Here is a 25,098-nt window from a genome sequence, read left to right as displayed (position 1 = left end):
ATTCACACAGACATGTTCTCTGCAGTCATAAACAAAAATGGCGGCAGTTTAGGCAAACGAACTTTATTAGTGGCCGACACAGACAAAAAAACCGGTGAGAGAGAGAAAGAATGAGGACCAAAATTCACATGTCTCTGCCCAAAGAAACCCACCAAAAATCCAAAATTTTCGAATCTCTCCAAATCGCTTGCCTCCTTCTTTATTCTTCCAGATTCGATCCCTCCATACATTTTCCAAATTGCCATTCATTTCAGCTCCGAATAATCTTCGCCAAAGTCAACAATATCATGCTAGGAATTTGTTTTCATCATTCCCCCTTCTTTCGGATTTCCAAATCCATACATTCTCCATAAATACCATCAAGAATCATTGCATATACCGTGCTTTATATTCTTCATTTTCAGATTCTATTCTTTAAAATTACCAAACATTCACTGATTTGAGTAGTACCCTTTTATCTCTTCCTATTTTCTAGGGTTTTGTAAATGGAGAGGAAAACTTGGACTTTCTCTGTGTGGTTTTTGTTAGGGTTTCTTGGTTTTGTTGTTTTTGTTGATGGGGTTAATCTATGGCCAATGCCAATGTCATTGAGCCATGGAGTACAGTCTCTGTATTTGAGTAAGGATTTTGGATTATCGATGAAGGGGAGCGCGTATAAGGATCCTTCAAATATACTGAAAGATGGGTTTTTAAGGGTTCTTGAGATTGTCAAAGCAGCACATGTTGTTGATGGTCTTGTGACTGGTTCTAATGCAGTGCTTCAGGGTTTGAATGTGGTTGTTTTCTCGCTCGATGATGAGGTATTCTTAAATGTGAAGATGGTTGGTTTTTTTTTTAAGAATCTAGGGTGTTTTCCTTTGGCATTAGTAGTTTTTAGAAAAATGAATGTAATTTTGATTTTGTAATTTTTTACAAAACCTAGTGTCTGTTATAGTGCATTCTTCATTGATTGTGTGGCATATGGGATTTGTAAGAAAGAAAAGTAATTTGGTTTTTAAAATTGGGAAGATTTGAGTTTCTGTTGTTGATGTTTTGTAATATCTGTTTTAGTGCATTCTTCATTGATTGTGCATTCTAAAGGATGTAAGAAAGAAAAGTGGTTTGATTTTTAAAATTGGGAAGCTTTCAGTATCTGTTGTTGATGTTTTGCTTATCAAGAATTTTGTAAGTCAAAGATTATTCTTGGGGTTAGTTCCTTTCTTTTTACGCTGAGATGGATTTTGCCAATATGTTGTGTCGTTAGGTCATGATATAACAACTATATTGTGGATTTACTCTCATAAGCAATTTTCTTTTAAGTTTTTATCTCAAAAGTGAAGATGTTAGTCACATAAACATTGTTAATTTTCAAACACATTAGTCTTACTATAATGCAAACTTTTTAGAAAATGGAGATAGTTTTGATTTCATAAAATAGCATAAATAGTATTTATATATGAAAATCAAAGTGACATTTTGTTGATTTTCTACTAAGATTGTCAAAAAATGAGGTTGCTTTTGATTATCAAAAAATGAAAATCAAAACATGTTTTTCCTAAAAAAATCTCAAGTGTGGTTTTATTGATTTTATGCTGGATTAAAATGCCTACTTCCCATGTGCACGATTAACTACAGCAATGTGAATATCTTCTCATTAAGTCATAAACCTTTTCTTTTTGTTTTGGCATGTTATTCTCAAATGCATTGGGCTTTCCATAATCCAAGATTTTTATTTTATTTTCGTATATGCGGCATATGTTGCTGTTTTTCCGGTTATTCTTGAGAACAATTCCGTAGAGGTAAGATAAGTGCTTTGCTTGTCAGAGTAAAAATGCTGACTTCTATTGTGTGGAAACTGTTGTTGGTTGTCATGCAGCTGCAGTTTGGCATTGACGAGTCTTACAAATTGTCTATACCTGCAACTGGAAATCCAATATATGCACATCTTGAGGTGGGGTTTGCTGAATTTTTTATTTATTCTACACTGTTTTTTTTTTAAAATCTGCATTGGTGGTAAGGGGTTTTCATTAAGGCAAGCAGTTTATTGTATTGAGTATGTGGTGGTTTCACTCTCTAGCATGGTTTGAAAACTTGGCTCTTGGGTATGGCTCAGGGGACAAAACTGTTTTATTTGGGATGCAGTTTGATTTCAGGCAAGCATTCCCTAAGCTGAAAAAATCCTAACGAAAATTACAAAATTTGGAGAAAATTGAGAAAAGTACAATAAATTTTACAAAGTTGAAAATCATTATATTAAACATGCTGAACTTGTTAGAATATGTGAGATCCGACGGTTGGATTGGATTAAGATCTCACCGTTGGATCATCTTGGAGATAGATTGGGAAAGTTGGTTAGAAGGGGCAACTTAGCTAGATTAGGCAATTGGATTGGATTAGTAATTAGGTTAGATTAGAATATTCTACACTTATCTCTTTCCATAGTTGCCTTGATTTATTTCTATATTTATCATGTAAGTGCTTTATAAAAGTACCAATTGATTGTCATTGCAAATCGTCTAAGAATAATAGAAATTCTGTAAATTTCTCATGGTATCAGAGCCAAAGGTCCTGAGTTCAAACCTCCTTGATAGCAAAAATCCACACGCAATGGCCAAACCCAAAAGAGGGGCCACATGTGCCACGTGTAGGCCAACCCTAGAAAGTGGGTCCTCACGTGAGGGGGAGTGTTAAAGTATTAAAGATTAAATAACGCCATCTCCATCAGGCTTTTGGAGTGACCGGTGATTTCACAGAACTTACCATTATTTTAGATATATTATATATGTTTGCAACTTAAGTTTTTCAAGTGTCAATAGGGTTAGCAAGTGTCAATCAGTTCAGCTATTAATTCCAATTAACAGCATTCTTAAAGAGTAAATCAAGTATTAATAGTTGTCTACTAATGGACTTCATGGATGCGTAAATTTGGTCCTAAATCCATGCATCTAAATTGTTTTATATATTATTTTTAAAAAAGTAATTAACAATAGCTTGTGGTCTACCAATTAACATCGTAGATGCATGGATCTAGGGCCAAATCCTAGCATCTATGATGCTTTTCATTTTATTTAAGAAAATGGAAAATGGAAAAATAAAACAGTAAAAAATAGCTAAATGTTCCTAATCATTTACTAATCATCATCATATATGCATGGATCCAGTGTCAATCCAAGCATCTTTGATGGTCCTATGTTATTTCAGAACACAGAAAGAAATGACGAAAAATAATAAAAATATTACAAAATATTTCTAATAATAAAATCATGGATATATTGTTGAATCCCTACCTCTATGATGCTATTATATGTTAGGGATTTGCTAGAGGTCATCGAAGAAGGCATTTTGCGGATGGGCTGTTGCATGTGAGAACAGCCAACCTCAGATAAATTAAATGAATAAGACAAAATCTGCTGAAAAGTGAGCATGTGTGGCTGCTCTCACATGCAACAGCCCATCCGCGAAATGCCTTGTGCTATTGTCCCTAGCAAATCCCTATATGTTAGCATAAAGAAAAACATAAAATAAAAGAAAAACAATTAAAAACATTCAAACTTTTTGAACTACTACTAATCTACCAGTAGTTTCATCATAGATACATGATCTGGTGCCAGATCAATGGATCTACGCAATCTCATCAATATAGCTCAAAATTTCAATACACATGCCAAAACACCACTGATACATACTGGAACTTTCTGAAACAGTGCCAGTGTATGCCAAGAACTGCACAATGTTGCAATTCAATGTCTCACAGATGTTTACGTTGGAATTCCGTCTTCTACCTTCAAACTAAATACCAACCATTTTACAAATACTCAAAATTGACTCAGAAATTACATCTGGGGCGACAATTTACAGTATTTCGGATGAATGTTGTCAAGTTGGTTTTCAAGTGAATACAGGAGAGTGGTTTGAAAGAGTGCAGAAAATTGCTAAAAGTGCCACCAATTGAAGCAAAAGAAAAAATAAGCAGAAACCAAAAAAATATAAAATTTTCGGTTTCCTCTCTCATTTACTGGATTGTGTGACATAAAAATTGTTCAAGTCAAAAATCTATTAGGACAACATTTTTAAAATAAATTAAAATCAGCTGATTTGATTCTCAACTCAGACGACTTTGTGAAAGACCCTTATAACTGGTATTTTTTCTAGTCAGTGTTCAGTCCCTGGCCAAACTGTTTAACGACTATTGGGCATCACTACTGATTTTTGAAAGATTGTAATTAATCTTTAGGGAGACTGAGTGTGAGAAAGTTACTTTGTCCTTTTGAAAGTTTGATGGTAACACAGGCATGAATTATGAGCCCTTATTGTGTGATTGCTGTCCTTGCAGTTTTTGTCCTGAGAACAACTAGATTCAGTATTGAGCTTGGTTTTCGAAATTGGTATTAAGGTGTCGTATGTTGGTTAAAAAGTATCTTCTGAAAACAGAAACATTGCACTTTATGCTATGAGATCCTTGTATTACAATGCATTTATTGACCAATTTATCCGTCATTTTATGTAATTATTTTAGATTTTCTTCTAACTTTAAATTCTCTAATTGACTTTATTGTTTGGGAGTGGTATGCAGGCACACACAGTTTACGGGGCTCTCCATGGGTTGCAGGTTACTTACAGTCATGCTTATTGTCAATGAAGTTTTTATACCTCTAGGTCTAATTATTGAAAAATTTCTGAAAAGTCATTTTATGGATAAAATTTTTACCTACTTTACTACTTCTTTTTGGCACGAAAACCTTACAGACTTTTAGCCAATTGTGCCATTTCAACTTTACAACCCGGATAATTGAAGTTCATCTTCTTCCATGGATTATTGTTGATCAACCACGGTTCTCGTATCGTGGGCTTCTAATTGGTGAGACAACATTTAATCTGAATATTACTCATATATTATGCTTTATTTTATTGCTTATAGATTCTCTTTTGTCTACGCCATATGTCTCATTATTGTGTATAGTTATTTGGGTTTTGGTTATAACCCCATGTTTTGCATCCCAGACAATTTTAATGTCTAAAGTACAGATAGGGTAGCATCCTTCTTATTGGACTGATCTTTATTTACCGTACACTTACTCAAGATCAGGTCCAAGGTTGGTTCCTGCATGCAATGTGATATTCTCTGATCTGTTTGATGTAATCGGATGATGTTTAGTAAGAGCCAAGGTTTTAAATGTCGGTTTCGGCCACTGTTGATATTTTGGTTTCGGTGGAAATTTCAGCTGAAATCATGTAAAAACTTGACAAAAAATTTGATTTTTTTTTAATTTCCACTGAAATGTGTAAAATTTCGGTGGAAATTTTGTACAAAGGGAAATTTCACCGAAATCTTGTAAAAACTGATTTCAGGTAAATTTCGTGCCAGCCTTGGCCGAAATCCATTCATAAGCAAATGGTTTTTAAAGAAATTCTTGCCTGATAATTTTAAACATGACATGAATGATCTATATAAGCAAATGGTTTTTAAAATTTAAAGAAATTCTTGGCCGATGATTTTAATCATCAATAAAAATTAAATTATCCACACCATGCTCCAGTCTATAATTCCAAATAGGTAAGTAATTAATCTGGAAGAACAACCGGTCATCAACTGGAATCTGTCCCAATAATCCAATCTATGAAATCCAACTAGTACGGCCTACAAGATGTCCCAAAGGGTGAGGATATGATGGGTGAATGGTAAAAGCATGGTAGAGGTTATGGGCAACAAGTGCAGGGTTGCTCTGGGTAAAATATGGGCGTAAGGACTGTTGGGAGGGTTCAAAGGGGTAGAAAAATATGGGTAGGCTGGTAAAAATGAAAGTGAAAGTGTTCTATACATAGGAGTAACGTGCCGGATGTCTAGCCTTGAACGTCCAATGCAGGATACGTCCGAGATAGGTAAAAGGGGACCGCTCACAATCAAGATAAAGAGAGGAGAAGAAGGTGGAAGGATGAATACAAGAATGAAAGGAAAGGAGAAAGGGAAGGAAAGGAAAGTGGAAAAAGATGACTTACAAACCCAGCCTAGAGAGATGAAGGAAGGAAGAGGAAATGTTGAGAGGAAGGGAGAAAAGGGAGGGTAGAGAAGTGGCTGTTGTACCCTAGCCGTGGGGGTGAGAAATGGGGAAAGAAGAAATTGAGAGTGAGCTGTTCTCATTTCCAAGGCTTTGGGCTTTGAGGGTTTTGTAAGGATGGGGGCTTTAGGTTAAGTAGTGGGCCCAAAGGTCTGATGGAGTTTTAAAGTTTCTGCAAGAGTGTTTAAAAGGGAAGTAGCTGGGGAGGGGGGCTGTTTTCATTCCCCAGTGTTTCTTCAAGCATTCTATTACTATCTTAATTTGTTTAACTTAAACTTTTGGCATTCCCTATAGTGGTTACAATGCAAGGTTTCCGAAGTCGAGTCATGTTGAAGTCCAAGGTTACTACCTCTTTTTTTCCTTTTGTTTTGGAATCTTCCATCATCTGATAAATTTTATGATGCATAGAAGATTAATATGACCGTTAGCAAGGATGGCACACACAAATTGAGAAATTTTCCATTTCTTTTTCCATTTTTGTTATTGGATTTATTATTTCCAATAGATAATAAAATATCATCTTGATTCATGTCTGAGATTTCTAATCATTAGTTGTTAATGTGTTGCAGATACTTCTCGACATTATCAGCCTTTGCCGATGATAAAGAATGTCATCGATGCTATGACCTACACAAAGTTGGTATGTAATGCAGTAACTCACTGCAAGTATATGTATGGTGATGAAAAATACATCCCCGTTTTTAACCATGAACGCTTCCTTGTAGTGGTTATATGACTATTATCTTCACTTATAAAACCACTACGAGGGGGAGGGGTGTTCTGGATAAATAAAGGGGGCACATTGGTAAATAATGAGTAGTTGCTCTAACCTGACTTGCAATGTCGAACAGATTATATTGCATGCATACTTCACAATACATTAAAAATCTAGATGCATAATCTTCAGTCTTGGTTCTTTCTTTTGTTGAAAGATCTTTGAATCCATCAGCATGGTTTTGCTTCATAACTCTTTGCTTATTGGTGAGTGGCTTTTGTGCCTGCATAGTTGATACTAATTTTCTTCTTTTTACTCTTTGCAAGGGAACCTATTTGAGACATCGACTGCTTATTAAGTTAAAAGAAAGTTTTTTCAAAGACCCCGAACATACTATTAAACCATTTACTTGTCTTCATATTTCCTATCAACTTATAGGACACATCGCAGATAGAACGCCTACTAAAATCAGAAAAGGTTGACTGTATTAACTAATTACATGTTTCCCACCCATCTTCTGGACTGGAAACCATTTAATTGTACTTTTTTTCAATGATAGATCATTTCACTAGTGAAGAGAAACCAGCCACCGAGATGGTCAATACAGAAAGGGCCAAAAAGGCGAAAACAAGAGAACAAAGAAAGCAAAAATACAACGAATGCAGCCCATCAAGGAGGAAGGAAATAAAAAATAGTCAAGCTATCCCCCCCAATACCGGCCCTAGCAAACCGATCTGCATCGCTATTTTCCGATCGCCGCATGTGATGGAATATAACATGGAAACCCCTTCTTTTTTTGGCAACATGGAAATCCACTATTCGGTCAAAAATCCCACCATTAAATTCTACTTCCTGATTGTCAACGTTATTGACAGCTAGAAACATGCTTAGTCCAGCTGCAAAGTTGAGTTAAAAGGTACCTCAGAACTAACATTATAAAGATGCTTGATTTTAGCGCTAAGCTATACTTCATTTGGTTAAAGTTGGTAATAAGTCCTTGTGGTCTGTTAGTGAGCTTAGAATTCTAACACCTACATTTTTTCATGAATGTTCTTATATTATCCCACTGCAGGTTTCTGTGTTTGATCCTGTGATGCATGCATTTTGTAATATCTCTCAATTCTCTCTTAAGATATTCTAAACTACTACCAAAATACCCAAGGGGCGATAAATGGAAGTAAAGGGATGATGAACCTCGCTATCCATAAAATTGATTATTAAAACACCTTTGAAATCTAAACTCCTCATGCAAAGACCTAAGTTAGATAGACATGGCAAATGTCTTTAAGCCAAAAACTCTCACATTGGCCTTTTGATGCCTACAATCACAAGGCTCTTATGTAATGCCAAATCGGCTATCCGAGGGGACAAAAGTCACAAAACATACTAATGTGCTGAATTCTACAAATTTTACCAGCACTATGGAGGCTTAAAATGCCACACTGCAATTGAATTGTCAGTAGTTGTGGAGGGGGACTCTCTTAATGTGATTTGTTGGATGTGCAGAGGAAAAGGTTACCCATGGAGGTTCTATAATGCCATAGAAGTCGTCTTGGATATTATCAAAGGGAAAGTGGTTTCCTTCTATCATGTTTATTGGTCGGCTAATGATGTGACCATAGTTTTAAAACTCCCCCACGTCATCGTGGACTCCCCTAGTCGACTCCCTTTTCCCTTGGCCGCATTCCTCGATTTGCCACCGTGTTCCGCTTTTTTCCCTACAGAGTCAATAAAAACTCCTTTGACTCTCCTGAGTTATGACCGCATCAACCGCGTACTCAACTGTGTTCTTGGCCGCGCCCACGTCGAGTTGACAAGGATTTTTCTAGGCCTCATTTTTTACCCGCATCCGTGTTTTTAAACACCGGATGTGACAGATGAGCTTGTGCAGGGTGGTGTGCATAGAGATGCTATTGAGTTTTAGTTTTGTTACTTTTTTTTCTCTCAAAAAATGGACAAATTCCTTTTCTTAGGAACACATACTCTCGTCTCGCTCTCTTTCCCTTTCTCTCTCGCTCATTCTCCCTCTCTTTCTCTCTCTCTCTCTTGCTTGTTTCCCCCTCTCTCTCCCCATTGCTAACCCTCTTTTTACCATCTCTCCCATGATTGGCAAAAGATAGCCGCGGAGGCCTAATCGGGAACCGTGCAGGCCAGATCTGGAACATGGCTTTTCCGTGGTGGCTAGATCTAGGGTCGTGGAGGCAGGATATGGGGCCGTGGAGGCCGGATCTGAAGCCATGGAGGCTGTGAAGCTGGATCTGGAGCCGTGGAAAACCGTGAAGGTTGCCGGTGGCCATATGGTGATAGACCTGGAGCCATGGAAGGCCAGCTATAGGCGGTGCGAGGCTGTAGAGGCCGTAGATTATCGGATCCGAGGGTCATGGAAAGCAGGGGACCATGGGCGGAATGGACGATGCGGGGCTCGAGAAGGCCGGATTTGATGGTGAAAGGGCTGGATCTAGTTAGGCTTGATGGAGAAAATGGATGGGGGAGCTGTTGGAGGCTGTGGAAAAGGCTGATGTAAGGAAAAGGGTGTTCGGATTCAGGGGAAAAGGAGGAGGTTTGATATGGAGGTGAGGGAGGTTGTGGATAGAGGCAATGAACCTTGTAGGGTTAAGGTTTGAAGGAGGAGGAAGAGGAGGGGAGTTTTAAGGTTGTTAGGGTTAGGGTTGATTGGGGAAGGAGGTGGGAGAGTAGTATAGTCTTTAGGGTTACGGTTTAGGGTTAGGGCTAGGAGTATACTTTTGGATGGGATGATTTTTGGGTTAGTGGAAGTAGGTTTTGGAGAAATTGGTGGAAGAATTTGATATATTTTTAATGGGGAGCCGTCAGTGTTTGGTGGTGGTTCAAGGTGGAGGCCGCCAGAGATCGGATGATGATGTTGGGTGGTTGGCTATCGTGCACGGTTAGGGGCGCACAATAGCTCTAGACCTTCAAGCGGGATTTTTGAAAATCAAATTTGCCAGCGGATTGCAGTGGAGAAATTGGTGTAACGTGGCAGGTCAAGATCTTGACTTGGGGGTCCCACAAATTTGGCACTTTTTTCTAAATTCGATTAAATTGAGGCTATTGGGGTAATGGGTTTTTCTTTGGGCCAAGGAGAATGCTCCTGGGCAATTCATACTATGTAAATCTAGTGGGACTACTGGGTCCCCATTGTAATTTTGCTAGTATGAATATATTTGTCAATTTTCAAAATAAAAAGGATAAGGGTAACCCCATCATTAACCACTTCATTTATTAATTTCATAGTAATAGAAATACATGTCCATTTTGTTCTCTTTCTTTTTGTTAATAAAATATCATTTCCATTAAAAAACGCTGATGATGTTAAATTGGTAATAACTGGGAGAGGCGTATATTAGTTGATTGTCATAGGTTTTTTTCCCTCCTTAAAAGATTTCAAGAAGTATATCTGGCAGTAGGGTGACCCTGTTCAATACTGGTTGATTTTGGCAACTTTCATCTTCTAATGATTACTTCTATGATTGGAGCCATGCATATGTGCTCTACAAGCGAACGAGATTAACCTATGGCTTATCACTAAATTCCCTATATCACCGAATGAACTAAACTAAAATTGACTATCTCTCATCTATACACTTTGACTATGCTTCAGAAAATGATGTTTGTTTGCTACCATTCAAAAAAATTGATGTTTGTTTGCTGAAGTTGGTTTATTCCTTTTGCCTGCTGATTAACTATCCACTTGCATATATACATGTAAGATATTATTAGAATGATTTCGAACCCTGATTACTTTTGGGATGAATTTAAGAGTTGCTCTCGTATCTAACTGTCTTGAATACCTTTCAACAATCAATATTCTAGCAGCATTGTCTTATATGGATCAATCTTGTTTTACTTCTATACAGAATGTTCTACATTGGCATATCGTAGATACCCAGTCCTTCCCCTTGGAGATACCTTCGTATCCAAAACTGTGGAATGGTGCTTATTCTCTCTCAGAACGCTATACAATGGCCGATGCAGTTGAAATTGTGCAGTAAGTACTTGCTAAGTTTGTCAGTGTGCTTATTCCCTTATTGGTGCACCCCAATATGACTTGATCATGAATTTTGCAGGTATGCCCAAAGACGTGGGGTTAATATATTAGCTGAGATTGATGTTCCAGGGCATGCTTTCTCATGGTAGGTTTAACCTAAATAACTTTTTACTATTTATTATGTACATAAATCAGGATACTTATTCTAGCAGCCTGGGAGTACTTGACTATCATTTTTAAGCCCTTCTGATGAGAGTTTTCGCATGTTATAAATGTAGATGTTAAAATACTACATTCCATATGATATCAGGGTAGGTTACAGAAGACCCAACTATCCTAATCAAACTTTAATTACATTTTGTATTGGAAGATTCTGAATCTTGTTTTGGTTTCATGACCTCCATTTTCTGTTGTCATGGTGATTGGAATCAATGGACAACGAGATGACTGAAACTCCATGGCTTTTTTTTTTCAAAATAGCTATCAGTTTATTAGAAAAAGAAGAAAAATACAACATTAAACTAAGGACTGAAATTTCATGGTTTTGAGTTTGGGAAGAACTTGTACCTTTATCTTTGGTTGTGATTCTCAAAGATATGCCGTAGTGTGATACTATAGTAGGTTTTATTTATTCGTTGTAAATTTTAAGATTGTTTAACTAATGCAAATTGAGTAATTAGCATTGTGGATTGGATGAGGAGACTCTTTGCTAGTCAACTGGTTTTACTGGAGTTAGATTTCCTTCTAGTTTTGGGTTTTGGGTTTATTACTGCATTAGCTATGCTTGTTACAATAATCAATGCTGCCATGGTTTGACTAGCCTATCATAAAACTCTAAACATAGTTATTGAAAGCATCCTTGTTAGATGGGAAGGTCGCTTCATAAGATAAATTCGATTTAGAAGCTAAATTCCTCTAGCTTCTCAAATTTAGGGGAAGTGTGATTCACACACGCTTCCTCTTTATTAAGAGTACAGTTTTTATTTGGGTGATTATTTTTTCCTTTTGTTAATGTCGAAGTAAGTATATTAATGCCCATGTTACATGGATTCTTCCAAATGGGTGAAGTACCCATGTCGGACATGTCTCGAATTTTGGCACTTGTTTTTTTTTTTTCTGAATACTCCTGGAGCACATTTCAAATTGTGTGCAAAGCATAGTCCAAGTACAGAAGAAGAAAAAGCCAGTATGCACAATGTTCCATATGCATGTGTAGTGGGATGTCTCATGTATGCTATGGTATGCACAAGGCCTGATATTTCACAGGAAGCGAACATTGGAATGCTATAAAATGGATTCTGATACTATATGATCAACATATATTATGTGTGATGATTTTGCAAACATTCTGTTCAATAAAGCTATTAACAAATTATGCAATCATTGGATTATTCAACCCATTGTCCTCCTCGTGGTCACGGAATTAGCATCTTAACAACATGAATATGGAGAGACAAATGATTCACTTTATGTCATTTATCAACATTCTGCTTCTTTCTTATGCCTCAACTTTACAATTACCGCATGTTTTTTTAGTTTTACTCATCCTAATAGTAAGTTTCTTAAATGGAAATAAAACATTATATCTACTTATCCTATTAAAATTTTCAATATATTACTTGTTTTAACCATATTATAAAGTAAACTATTAAAAATTTGAGACTCGATTAAAATATTTTGGCGAATCCATGAATCGTTCTTTTTTAGGTTTGTCGAATCTGAAACTCGATACCCATGTTAGTTTCTGGCACTTGTACCTGCAATGATGAAACATAGATTAAAACTTAAAAAGTCATCTTTAAGTTTCAAATAAACTTATTTGGATATTTTTCCAAAATCTCAACTTTAAATGTACATGAAAACAACATGTACCGCTGCTAATCTATAAAAAAAAAGGGCAGCCCAGTGCATGAGGCTCCCGCCCTTGCGGGGTCTGGGGAGGGCTACATGTACGCAGCCTTACCCCTTCTTTGCAGAGAAGCTGTTTCCGTGACTTGAACACGTGACCACCAGGTCACAATGGAGCAACCTTACCGTTGCGCCAAGGTTCGCCCTCTTACACAAACCTTACCGTAACGCTATAAATCTATATAACTTTTAATTCTAATCAGTCGCGAAGTCCTCTTTACTACTTGTAATCCCTAACCTACATTAACCTTCCTCCCTAACCTACATTAACCTTATTCCCTAACCTACTATATACCTTTCTCTTTATATACGTTTCTTGTTCGCTTTTGTTGAGGCTTATCTCATCCTTCATGTTGACTTTCGATGATTCCTCGTATACTTTCCTTAGAGATTTTCGCTTCCCGCATTTTCTCTTTTCTACACCCTTCGCTTCCCGCTTTTGTTTCACGCATCGCTTCTTCCACTCGCCTCACACTCTGGCAACTATGCTTTAGACACTGCATAAGCTCATGCTGCTTGTAGCTTTTGTTTCCATATCCTTCTTCCTTAAATAGATGCAAGGTTTTAAATTTCGGTTTCGGCCACCACCGAAACTGAAATATTTCTGTTTCGTCCGAAATCATGTAAAAATTATCATAGTGATTACGCTTTTTAAAATCTCGACTGAAATGTCTAAAATTTTGTTGTGAATTTTGTTGTGAATTTCGGTGGAAATTTCATAAATTTTGGTGGACATTTTTAAATTTCAGTGGACATATTTAAAATTTCAGTGGAAATTTTGTTAAAATGGCTAAAAAAGAAAATTGAAAGGAAACCTCTGCAATTTCAGAATCTCCCTGTCGAATGGCCTGTTCTCCCCGGTCGGAATAGGTGGGTCGATTCCTTCCCTTATAAACTTACTTGAGAGCAGATACACCTTAAGTTAAGAACACGGACTAGCCCTTCCTTTTCGGCAAACAAAGGGACTCTCCCATCCCAACCGGACACCATGCCCAGGAGGGAAAAAGAGCGAGGTGAGGGGCACCCCGCCCCACCTGAACCGGCGAAAGAATCAGACTAAGACTAAGCAAGATCCTTCCCTCCGGATGGGTAGGCGATCAATAGCTGGTGAAAGACATCTCCTGCTCAACGACTTTTCAGCAAAATTTCAGAATTTCGGTGAAATTTCGCCGAAATCTTGTAGAGAAACAACTTAATGTAAATTTCGTTTCGGCCGTGGCCAAAACCGAAATATTCCGATCATTTCGTTTCGTTTCTGCCGAAATTTAAAACCATGGATAGATGCCAGGGACTGCACTCAGATCCTAATATTAGAATTTATAAGCTCTGCATGCTCTCACAGTCTCTTCGCATCTTAGCAATTTCTACTTTTATGCGTTCAAGATAGGTTTGATGGAGCTCTAAATTTTGTGGTTCAGGAAGCTTTCTAGATTCTAGAGTCTACTGAACCTCCAGCGGTTTAACCTTAAAGTTTTTTTTCCTTTAAATAGCCTATGTGATATGTTGTGAGAGAGAAAGAGAAAAGTGAGTTAGGGCTAGCTCCCCCTCACTATAGTATTTATATATTAAGAGATAGAAATAGATACAATGACTATAATGCCCCTGCTGAGCTTATTCTAACACTCCCCCTCAAGCTGGAATGTATAAATTATACATTCCTAGCTTACAGAAATCATTCAACTTTGCTTTATTCAATGGCTTTGTAAACATATCAGCCAATTGTTCTGCGGAACAAGTAAACACAGTACATATCTCCCTTTTTCTGAATCCTCTGACGGATGAAATGACAATCGACTTCGATGTGCTTTGTTCATTCATGGAAGACTGGATTTGTTGCAATATAGATGGCAACCTTGTTGTCACAGTACAACTGTGACGGTGAAGAAGATTCAATGTTGATCTCAGACAAAAGTGATCTCAACCATATAAGTTCTGTGCTTGTGTGCGCCATCGCTTTGTATTCTGCTTCAGCACTCGACTTTGCAATGACGTCCTGCTTCTTGCTTTTCTATGACACCAGGTTACCTCTTTCAAAGGTACAATACCCAGTAGTTGATCTCCTGTCTGCAGGAGATCCAACCCAATCAGCATCATAGAACCCCTCAATTCTCATATGACCATGATGCACCTTTCAGGTGTTAAAGAATCTGAATCATTGCATTCCAGTGTGAGGTACGTGGGGAGCTCAGATACTGGCTGACTAGCTCAGATACTGGCTGACTACGCCCACAGCATAAGATATATCAGGGTGAGTAACAGTGAGATATATGAGCTTGCCCACCAATCTTCTATACATGCCAGGGTCCTCCAACAAATCTCCTTCTTCTGGAACTAATTTTGTATTGGGATCCATAGGTGCAATACAGGTTTTACGCCAAGATTCCCTATCTCCAAAAAATCCAAAACATACTTCTTATGTGATAGGGACAAACCACGAGAGGAGTATGCTACCTCTATCCCAAGAAAATATCTAAGGCATCCCAAGTCTTTTGTAGCAAATTTTATTTGCAGGAAGGTCTTCAGTTTCTGTATTCCACCTGAATTACTACCTGTGATGATGATATCGTCAACACACACGATCAATAGAATGCATCCTGCTGAGGACTGATGACTAAATACCGAATGATCTACAACGCACTGTCTCAAACCAAACCTCATAACAGCCTCACTGAATCTGCCAAACCATGCTCGTGGAGACTGTTTCAAGCCATACAAAGATTTCCTGAGGCGACATACAGAAGAGGACATCTCCCCCTGAGCAACATACCCTGGAGGTTGCTCCATATAAACCTCTTCATGAAGGTCGCCATGTAAGAAGGCATTTTTCACGTCTAATTGATGAAGATGATTAACTGCAAGTGACAGAATAACGCGAACAGAAGGAATCTTTTCCACTGGAGAGAAAGTTTCATGGTACTCAACTACAAACATCTGAGTATATCCTTTCGCCACAAGACGGGCTTTCAGTCTCTCAACAGTACTATCTGGCAAGTATTTGATAGAGAATACCTATCGACAGCCAACAGGTTTAGCACCAGAGGGAAGGGGAACCAGATCTCATGTCTGGTTCGAGTGTAGAGCACCTATTTCAAGGTCCATGGCAGCACTCTAACCTGGGTGATCGAGAGCCTCCTGTAACGACTGTGGTAATACAATAGAAGACAAAGAGGAAACAAAACTTTTAAAAGTAGGAGTCAGATGATCATAAGAGATAAAATTAGAAAGAGGGTGAGCAGTAGAATGAGAACGAGTACGAGAGGCAATAGGTGAGTCGCTGAGAACGACAGGAGAAGGGATAGGCGAAACCTGTGTAGATGGAACCGGGATCTCTACCTGTGAAGATAATGGTTCGGGTGGAGTTGTTGGAGGCCCATCTTTGCGCTGCCGCCTATGATAATGCTTTGTTACTGGTGGTGGATTTGCTACAGGGACTGAATCGCCATCTTGAACAACAATAGGCTGACTTGGAGGTACAGATGGTAGAGGAACTAACTCAAGAAGTACAGGAAGAGATATAGGCACTTCGGGTTCCAGAGGGGCCGAACTAGGCAAAGATGGAGAGTGGGAGAAGGACTCAGACTCAAAGAAGGTAACGTCGGCGGATACAAACCACCGATGAAGATGAGGACTATAACAACGGTGGCCTTTCTGAGTTCTAGAGTAACCCAGGAAAACACACCGTTCTGACCGTGGATCAAGTTTGTAACGACCTGGACTCAAGAGATGAACAAAGCAGATACACCAAAAAACACGAGGTGTGAGGGGAAAAGGGTCTTGTTTAGGATACAAGACCTGGATGGGGGAGGAGCCATGAAGGACAAATGATGGAAGACGATTCGCAAGAAAGCATGAAGTTAAAACCGCATCGCCCCAAAATGACTTAGGAACTCGCATCTGAAACATTATGGTACGAGTGACCTCGAGTAAATTGCTCAGTTTTCTCTCGGCTACACCATTCTGCTGTGAAGTGTTGGCACAAGGGGATTGATGAAGAATCCCATGAGAGGAAAGATAATCCTGAAAGCCATGAGTGGCTGAGAAGAACTCTCGAGCATTATCAGTACGAAGATATTTAATATTGCAAGGAAATTGAGTTTTTATTTCAGCATGAAAAGATTGAAAAGCTGAAAAAAACCTGAGAACGGTCCTTGAGCAAATACACCCAAGTCATACGAGAATAATCATCAATAAATACTATGAAATACTTGAATCCAGTATTTAACGCGTTCCTAGAAGGTCCCTAGACATCGAAATGAACTAACTGAAAAGAACTATCAACTTGACTAACGACTCGGGAAGGAAAAGACACCCTGTGGTGCTTCCCGAGTTCACATGACTCGCACTGGAATGAAGACACAGAAGCAGGAACTAATGACGTTTGATGGAGCCTCTGAAGGGAAGGATGTCCAAGACGACAATGCCATTGGAAGGCGTCCACAGAGCTATGCAAAACAGTAGAAGTAGGTCTGCAATCAAGACGATAAAGGCCATCCACCTCACGACCCGAACCAATCATCTTCCCAGTCGAAAGATCCTGAAACAAACAATACAAAGGGTAGAATGAGATTGAGCACTGAAGGTTTTTCGTTAATTGACTAACAGAAAGTAGACTGAAAGGAAATTTAGGAACACAGAGTACAGAAGATAATGAGATACTAGGGGAAGGACACACAATACCAATACCAATGATGGGGGTAGTAGACCCATCAGTTAGAGTAATGGTCTGATAGTCAGAGGGAAAAGAGCGAAAGGATGAGCTGTGATGAGTTACGAGTCATGTGATTGGAGGCTCCCGAGTCAATAATCCAAGACCCGGAGCTAGAGAGTAAAGTCGTGGGTGAATTACATGGCTGGGCAAAAACTGCGGTGGGAGCGCGAGTACTCTGACGAAGGCGCTGTAATTCCTCATAATTTGTCCTGGTGAAGGTAAAGGCATCATCGGCAGGTGCAACGACAGTACTAGATGGGGGAAGAGGCGTCTCGGAGGGGCTGGCCATCGAGAGATGAGTTACGGGAGACAGTCGAAAATCAGGATGGAGAGTGTAGCAAGTCTCAATCTGGTGGCCATCACGCTGACAATGTGTACAGTAGGGGCGGCCTCGGCCACCAACGCGACCACCACCACTGCCACGTCCATACCCTCGTGAAAAAGAGCCACTGCCCCAAATAGGCCGACTATCAGTCGTATAAGCGGCGAGTGCAGAGCTATCAGCATGGAGGCGCGACGGAGACTCACCAAGACACTGTTGTGGACGATTATAGGCCTCAGATAGTGAAGGGATAGTGCCTGACCCAAGGATCTGATGATGCAGATGAGTAAACTCAGGGCCTAGGCTATCAAGGTAGTGAACTACATGAATTTGTTCCCATTGTCGATGAAGAACAATGACATCTGATGTAAGAGGCAGGAACACATCAAGCTGCTGACATAGAGATACAAACTGGCCATAGTGAACCTCGAGCGACAGATCGCCGCGGCGTAATCGCATCCAGTCAGAATATGTGTTACAAATACAAGTGAGATGATGTGCTCCAGCTTGGTAGTAGTTGGTCCCATCAAGTTTAGCAGTAGTCAATTGTGGGTAAGAGTTGTCTACAGGTGCCAAGGTAGAAGACGAAGATGAAGAAGGGCCGAGGGTGTGGTAGAAGCACGGACCTCAGTGGTCATGCCAATAGAGGGATCAACAATAACAGGAAGATCCATCAGGACAACAAATGTCGACAATAGAGAGACCAACACCAACGGCTACGACTAGTAGAAGTGGAGATGACGAAGGATAAAACCAACTAATCAAAAGAGGGACTTATAGGACGATCGCACGAGTGAAGAAGAGGTGCAGAGATGAGCCCATAGAGAAGCTAGGAGATGCGGGAGATGAAAACAAAGAAGACAAATTTAACACATGAAACTAAAGGAGAAAAACTGGGTTGTGTTCAGGGCTATGTTCGTCTCCTCTTCAGGAGACAAATTTAACACATGAAACTTAGTTTGTCTCGTCTCGTCTTCAGAGTTGTGTGTTAGAAGTTCTAGGTTTTGGGTTTCTTCAAAGATAGGGGGTGGTGGAGGGTGGGTTTTGAAGGGTTAGGGTTAGAGTTATGGTTGGGGTTAGGTGGGGGAGATGATAAGAGTTAGGGTTTTCGGAGAGGCGGAGAAGATAGAGGCTACGGGGTTTCCCTAGGGATCAGAAACACTAGGGCTCTAATACCATGTTGTGAGAGAGAATAGAGAGAAAGAGAAAAGTGAGTTAGGGCTAGCTCTCCCTCACTATAGTATTTATATATTAAGAGATAGAAATAGATACAATGACTATAATGCCCCTCTCTTGTAAATATTGTGGAACTTCTCGGTTCCCTTTTTAATTCAATTATTTACCATTTAAAAAAAAAAGACTATATTGCCCCTACTGGGCTTATTCTAACATGATATAATTGATTGTGTAATTCAGAACAAAATACTTTTCTTAGGTGTCTGACTCATTTGTAAAGTTCATCCAATATGCTTGGGAAATCTGTTTAATGTTTTTGCTTAAATTCAAGACTTGGCTTGTTGCTTCCGTTTATTTGGGTTATGGGCCTTTAATAAAATTACACTAGGATGGCAACATTCTTATCTTCCTTCAATGATATAAGTACCATGCAAACAACTAAAATAGAGTTTTTTTATCAGCCAATGCGGAAGCTGACACCCTTGCCAAGAAAGGAGTCTTTCGGGCCGCGTTTGAGTGCTTTGACTATCTACCTCCTTGAATTATTGTACTGCTATCTTTGTATTATCTTTGTTCCTTCAGGACCACCTCGGTTCTGTTTTTACATATATATATATATTCTGTTGCCCTTTTCAAAAAAAAAAAACTAAAATAGAGTTTTTTTGTTTGCTTCCATCCCTCATTTGTCTTTTCTAGGCTAGTTGATGCATCCATTCATGATGTTCTATCAAGCTTAATTCAAATTTACTAGTCATTCCTTTCTTATGGGACATAAAAGAGAACTTGTTCTGAGTAGTGGATGCAAGTATGCATCTTTTTTCAAGTTCAATTTTTTTTTTTGGAAAGTATTTTTTCAAGTTAAATTTGAAATTTCACAGGTAGTAGACTCAATGATTGCCTCCTTTTTAATATGACTAATGCTGTACTTGGCTTTTGTGGCATGTATTTTTCACTCTCTAAAAGTCTTCCAGGTGACTAAAAGTTTCTTTTCCAGGGGTATTGGCTATCCTTCTCTATGGCCATCAGTCGATTGCCAGCAGCCACTTGATGTGAGTAATGAGTTCACATTCAAAGTAATAGATGGAATTCTTTCAGGTGATGTTGCTATTTCAAATGAAATATATAATCGAGATATAAGGCGTTAACACATGATTACATGAAAATGTATCAATTTTTAACTACAAAGTGATCATTATGCAAGAATGAGCAATAATTGCTTTATGTCCCCTTGAACATTTTATCTTTCAGATTTCAGCAAGGTCTTCAAGTTCAAATTTGTTCATTTGGGGGGTGATGAAGTCAACACAAGTGAGTTCTATGTTGCTCTTTTATAGTTTTACTATAGTATCATTCTAGATGTGTGTTATTGGAATCTATCATTGGAGCATATGTCCTTTTTTTGTCCCCAAATCCCCTTCATGAAAAATGAGTGTTTCACATGTTATCCTATATGTTCCTTTAAAAAAAATGTTATCCTACACTGTAAGGGAGTAATCCTTAGCAGTGTGTACACAATATATTTATACTCCATCATGATGGTATACAAGTGAACGTTAGACTTATTCCATTCAATATTCCAAATGCTACATATAAGTTATATTTTTCTCCACGGTTTAAAAGTCAAAAACATATTTGGATGAGATGAACAGGTATAAACAACACTTTTGTGTAATTGAACGTGTGGATTAGATGACTGATGGTTTAAGATCATACTTTTGTGTTGGGTAGTTTCTTCATCTTATGTAACTTAGGTCATGGTTCTTCTAATCATACTTTTCGAATAAAAACATTGTTGGGTATTTAATAAGAATTTTATGATACATGTTGATGATTGCATTGCTGATTTTCAGGTTGTTGGACAACAACTCCTCATGTAAAGAAGTGGTAACAATCTCTATAATCCAATTTCCCTGAACTCATATATTTACATAGCTATCACATCTATATGGAGTTGAAATCAGTTTCTTATATGATATTCATTCTATTTTATTTGGTTAGATTGGTGTCAAAGACATTCAATACGGTTCATTAACCAAGTTTGTCGGATGTAGCATGCTATTTCTAGAGACATACTACTTATCACATCATTTACCAGTTCTCCAATGATTTCCTACTTCTAACCAAGGTTTTAAATTTTGGTTTCAGAATGCATTTTGGTCCTCATCGAAACCGAAATTTCAGCCATAATTTCGAAATTTCGGACGAAATCGATCGAAATTAAATAAAGTAATATTTTCTCCCGTACCAAATTTTGACGAAATCCCCGAAATTTCGGAATTTCGGCTGAAATTTCGGGATAATATTAAATAATGAATAAAAAAGTGATTTTTTGGAGATATTCCTTAAATTTTGGCATTAAATTTTGAGGGAAACGAATTTCGATCGAAATTTCCAAATTTCAGTCGAAATTTTGTAATGTTTCGACTTTACCTAATTTCGGTTTCGGTCTCAACAGAAACCTGAAATTTCGGATTTCGGTCGAAATTTAAAACCTTGCTTCTAACAAGGCAAATATTGTACATGCCACTATACCAGTGAATATTATGTGATGGAACATGTTAATTTGCCCGAAATTGCTGCCCATTGTTTAAAAGCATGGTCAAGTACTAGAAAAATCATGACTATCAAGATTCAAGACTATAGTACAACTAAGAACGTAGCTAGTTCCAACATTAGCTAAGACATTTTGATGACTACATAAAAGACCCAAAAGATTTTATTTGACCGAAAGTAATTTAAAATGAAAAACCTTGATCGATCGCTTTAGCAAGTTTAATTCAAGATCTCTTGGCATCAGTGTCAAGTTTCAGAAACCATAATGGCACCCTCATGCATGTGTCATGCAGTTTTGTTCTAGTTTCAAAAACAACAGAAATTACAGCGGGGGCAGAGATTATTGCCCCAATGATAAAGAACTAAAATCTCCCTGCTTAGCAGCAAGTCCACAACCTCATTTTCAGACCTCAGAGAATGAGAAAAAACTTATGTTCCCAATTCCATGGGTGAATTACTTTGTTTATTACCAATTCCCATGCTTTCTGTAGTAGATCGAGATTGCAATTCCATTGAGAAAGGATCAAATGAAGATCCTTTCTATTAGCTAGCTTCTTCAATTCCAAGGAAGTATCTCAGGAGCTTGGGATCTTTGATATAAAAGGCTCCAACTTTCGTATGGACTAGAAGTCAATCACAGTGAGAACAATGCCATCCACTTAAACAAACATAAACAAACATGATAGTAGTGCTTCCACTGTACTTCTTGATGAACACCAAATGATCTTACGCGTTCCACTTGAATGCATTATCTGACAATCATTGAGCCTATTCTTCCTCCCCTTAAACCCAAAGTCCATATGATGGACATGAAATCTTTCTCATGAAGCTCAACATGCGGGAAGGCATCGTTTACCCTAATTAAACTTTAATGTGTGTACCCATTTACAACCAGGAAGGTGTGTTCTTCTCGGAAATAGGACGAAGTCTAGCTACTGCTGTTCTTCAGGAACTTCATTTCACCTTTCTTGACCTTTTTGCACTCAGGATGAGATGTAGCTTTGCAAAATTGAATGGCCCTTGATATAACGACATAATTGAGGGGCACGACTTAGAACGGGGGGTTCTTGGTTGAAGTTGGAACTGAAGTTGGTGATGGAATACTTAGGGCACGTTTGGCTACCGTGAATTGTTTTTCATGATAAATCGGTGTCTCCAAGTGTAGTTGAGGGTGAAGTGGCTAAATTCAGGAAACAAAAAACCGTAAACTAGTCTCTGTTGATGAGAAGCGCCAAAAAATCAGGAAACAGTAGATCGGATTTTGAGTAGAGTTTTTTTTTTCTTGATTTTTAGCCCCTTCTCACCACTTGGAGACACTAGTTTCCTGTATTTTGTTTTCTGATTTTTAGCCACTTCACCCACCCAACCCCTCTCTCACCACTCGGAGGCGCCAGTTTATCATTAAAAAAAATGTCATGGTAGTCAAACGAGCCCTTAGTGTAGGAATGTTATATTCTCGTGAGTGTGATGTGAAGATCAAGCTCTGGAGCTGGTGGAATTAAGTGAGAAGAATTACATTCGGAATCCAAGGATGACAGATATTAATTCTTTGGATTTATCTTTTGTTTTTACATAAAGTCCAAAGGTCAACTGTCTACGTCATTGTAGTGGAATTTAGAGGATGGTTCCCATTGGAAACATAAATGATTCGACAAAAATAATGACGGCATTATGAGTGACCGAGATGGGAACATTTGTACCGGGAATGGGTGACGTCACCCATTTCACAGAAATATTCTCAAAATAATCCTTTCCCCTTTCATCAAAAGAATGAACAAAACTCACCGCCAGGGCACATCTAAGGAGGGCACTTGTTTGAGAAATGGATGTTTTCCATGTAAAGGAGAAGAGCATGTGATTAATCAGCAAGCGCCAAGCGTACAATCAATATAGCGTCTGAGCATTGTCACAGTTATCTTCCTTTTTTGCTTGTAAGAAGGTCTTGGATAACCACCTTCTGTCCCTTTTCTACTCAATCTTGTTACGCACCATGGAGATAACGTTATAAAGTACTGACTGATATCAAGATGCATCACCCAGTACATTTCCATTGTCTAGTTGGACGATACAAACGCACAGTGGATTTGTTGTCTGATACATACAACATTAGTCCAAAAACCCTACCTTATCATCCAAGATGATGTTTTTCTTTGGCGATACAGCACAAATGTCTTCGATTCTGTTGGAGGGTAAGAAAAGGAGAGAGATGAGAGAAAGAGAGAGTTTGGTGATAGCTCCCCCTCATGTATTTATAGAAAGAGGAAACAAGTCCAAAGAGTTTGGGGATTATTCAGTTTATCGCATTTCAGCTTTTGCAATGTATCTAATCTTTTTTCTTCTTTAAGCTCTAAATTGACCACCTCTTGATTATCTACTAGAAATAAAGAGTATCAGACTCTCTTATTTTCAGGTTACGGAAGCAAGGCTTAAATGAGACTCAAGCTTATGAGTACTTTGTCTTGCGTGCACAGAAAATAGCACTAGCCCATGGATATGAAATTGTCAACTGGTAGAAAGCCTTGCCTCAGAGTTCTTGTTCTTTGATCCTAACTCTTTCCAAATTTCTAATGTCGACTTGTAAGATGTACAGGGAAGAGACATTCAATACCTTCGGAGACAAATTGAGCCCAAAAACTGTGGTGCACAATTGGTAGTCCCACTCCCATACTGGAAAGATTGTTGTTTACTTTCTTCTATACAAAATTTTCATCTTTTGGGCTTCATATATTTAACATCATTTTGATAAAATCACTAACAGGTTAGGTGGGGGTGTTGCGCAAAAAGCAGTTGCTGCTGGGCTGAGGTGCATTGTCAGTAACCAGGACAAGTGGTACTTGGATCACTTGGATGCCACATGGCAAGGTTTCTATATGAATGAGCCCCTCACAAATATCACAGACCCTAAACAGCAGAAATTACTAATTGGGGGTGAGGTCTGTACGTGGGGCGAGCACATCGACGGATCAGATCTTGAGCAAACGATTTGGCCACGCGCTGCAGCAGCGGCAGGTAATTAATTCTGGTTCCTTTGATTGTTAATGTGGGATTATATGAAATGAAACTTTAGGAAGTTGCCTGAATTCTTCTTGATTAATTTTATTCTAGTACTACAAAGTATTAGCTATGGGGAACAATAATGTGGTGCTCTTGAGAGCGCCATTGTAATGATGCTCTCGATGTTTGGCCTAATCATTCATTAATTTATCTATTTTGTGTGTGCTTTTTTTTTTTTTTCTGAAGAACGGCTGTGGACATCCTTTGAGAAGTTGGCTAAGGATCCAAGGCAGGCTACAGGAAGGCTGGATCATTTCAGGTGTTTGTTGAATCAAAGAGGAGTTGCAGCTGCACCATTGGCGGGACCCGGTCGAGTTGCTCCAGAAGGCCCAGGCTCTTGCTATCAGCAATAGTAATTTATGAACAACAGATCTGAAATTTTTTGTTTGAACATTCTATGGAAAACAACAATCCATGCAATACTTTCATATGGCTCCACCAATTGTATGGTTCCTGAGGGAAAATAGTCCCAATGGGTGTTCAAAATTCAGGCAAATCATTGTTTAACTCAATGTTTCAAAATTGAGGGAAAATTATCAATGCTTACCTGCCTGGTTTAGTTTTTGTTTTCTTCTGTTTGAATTTGTAGTGATGTTTCCTTGTCAGGTTTTCATTTTATCA

At 38.5% G+C, this 25,098-nt stretch overlaps 1 protein-coding gene across 1 annotated transcript; it reads left to right on the top strand.

Annotated features, from left to right (window-relative positions):
- Positions 1-25,098, top strand: LOC143861005 (beta-hexosaminidase 3-like). Its single transcript, XM_077371889.1, has 14 exons — positions 1-800; positions 1,856-1,930; positions 4,553-4,588; positions 4,726-4,837; positions 6,605-6,675; positions 10,626-10,756; positions 10,836-10,901; positions 19,865-19,965; positions 20,119-20,178; positions 20,721-20,754; positions 23,834-23,932; positions 24,014-24,073; positions 24,182-24,432; positions 24,664-25,098. Exons 1-14 carry the CDS (start codon positions 486-488, stop codon positions 24,828-24,830), a joined length of 1,578 nt encoding a protein of 525 aa, XP_077228004.1. The 5' UTR covers positions 1-485; the 3' UTR covers positions 24,831-25,098.

The sequence above is a fragment of the Tasmannia lanceolata genome, unplaced genomic scaffold (assembly GCF_043159265.1).
Source record: "Tasmannia lanceolata isolate RefF3 unplaced genomic scaffold, GAP_Taslan_0.1 ptg000037l, whole genome shotgun sequence".
In the NCBI taxonomy this organism is placed as follows: domain Eukaryota; kingdom Viridiplantae; phylum Streptophyta; class Magnoliopsida; order Canellales; family Winteraceae; genus Tasmannia; species Tasmannia lanceolata.
The sequence above is the reverse complement of the archived record's forward strand: the minus strand, read 5'-3'. Positions and strand labels throughout refer to the sequence as shown.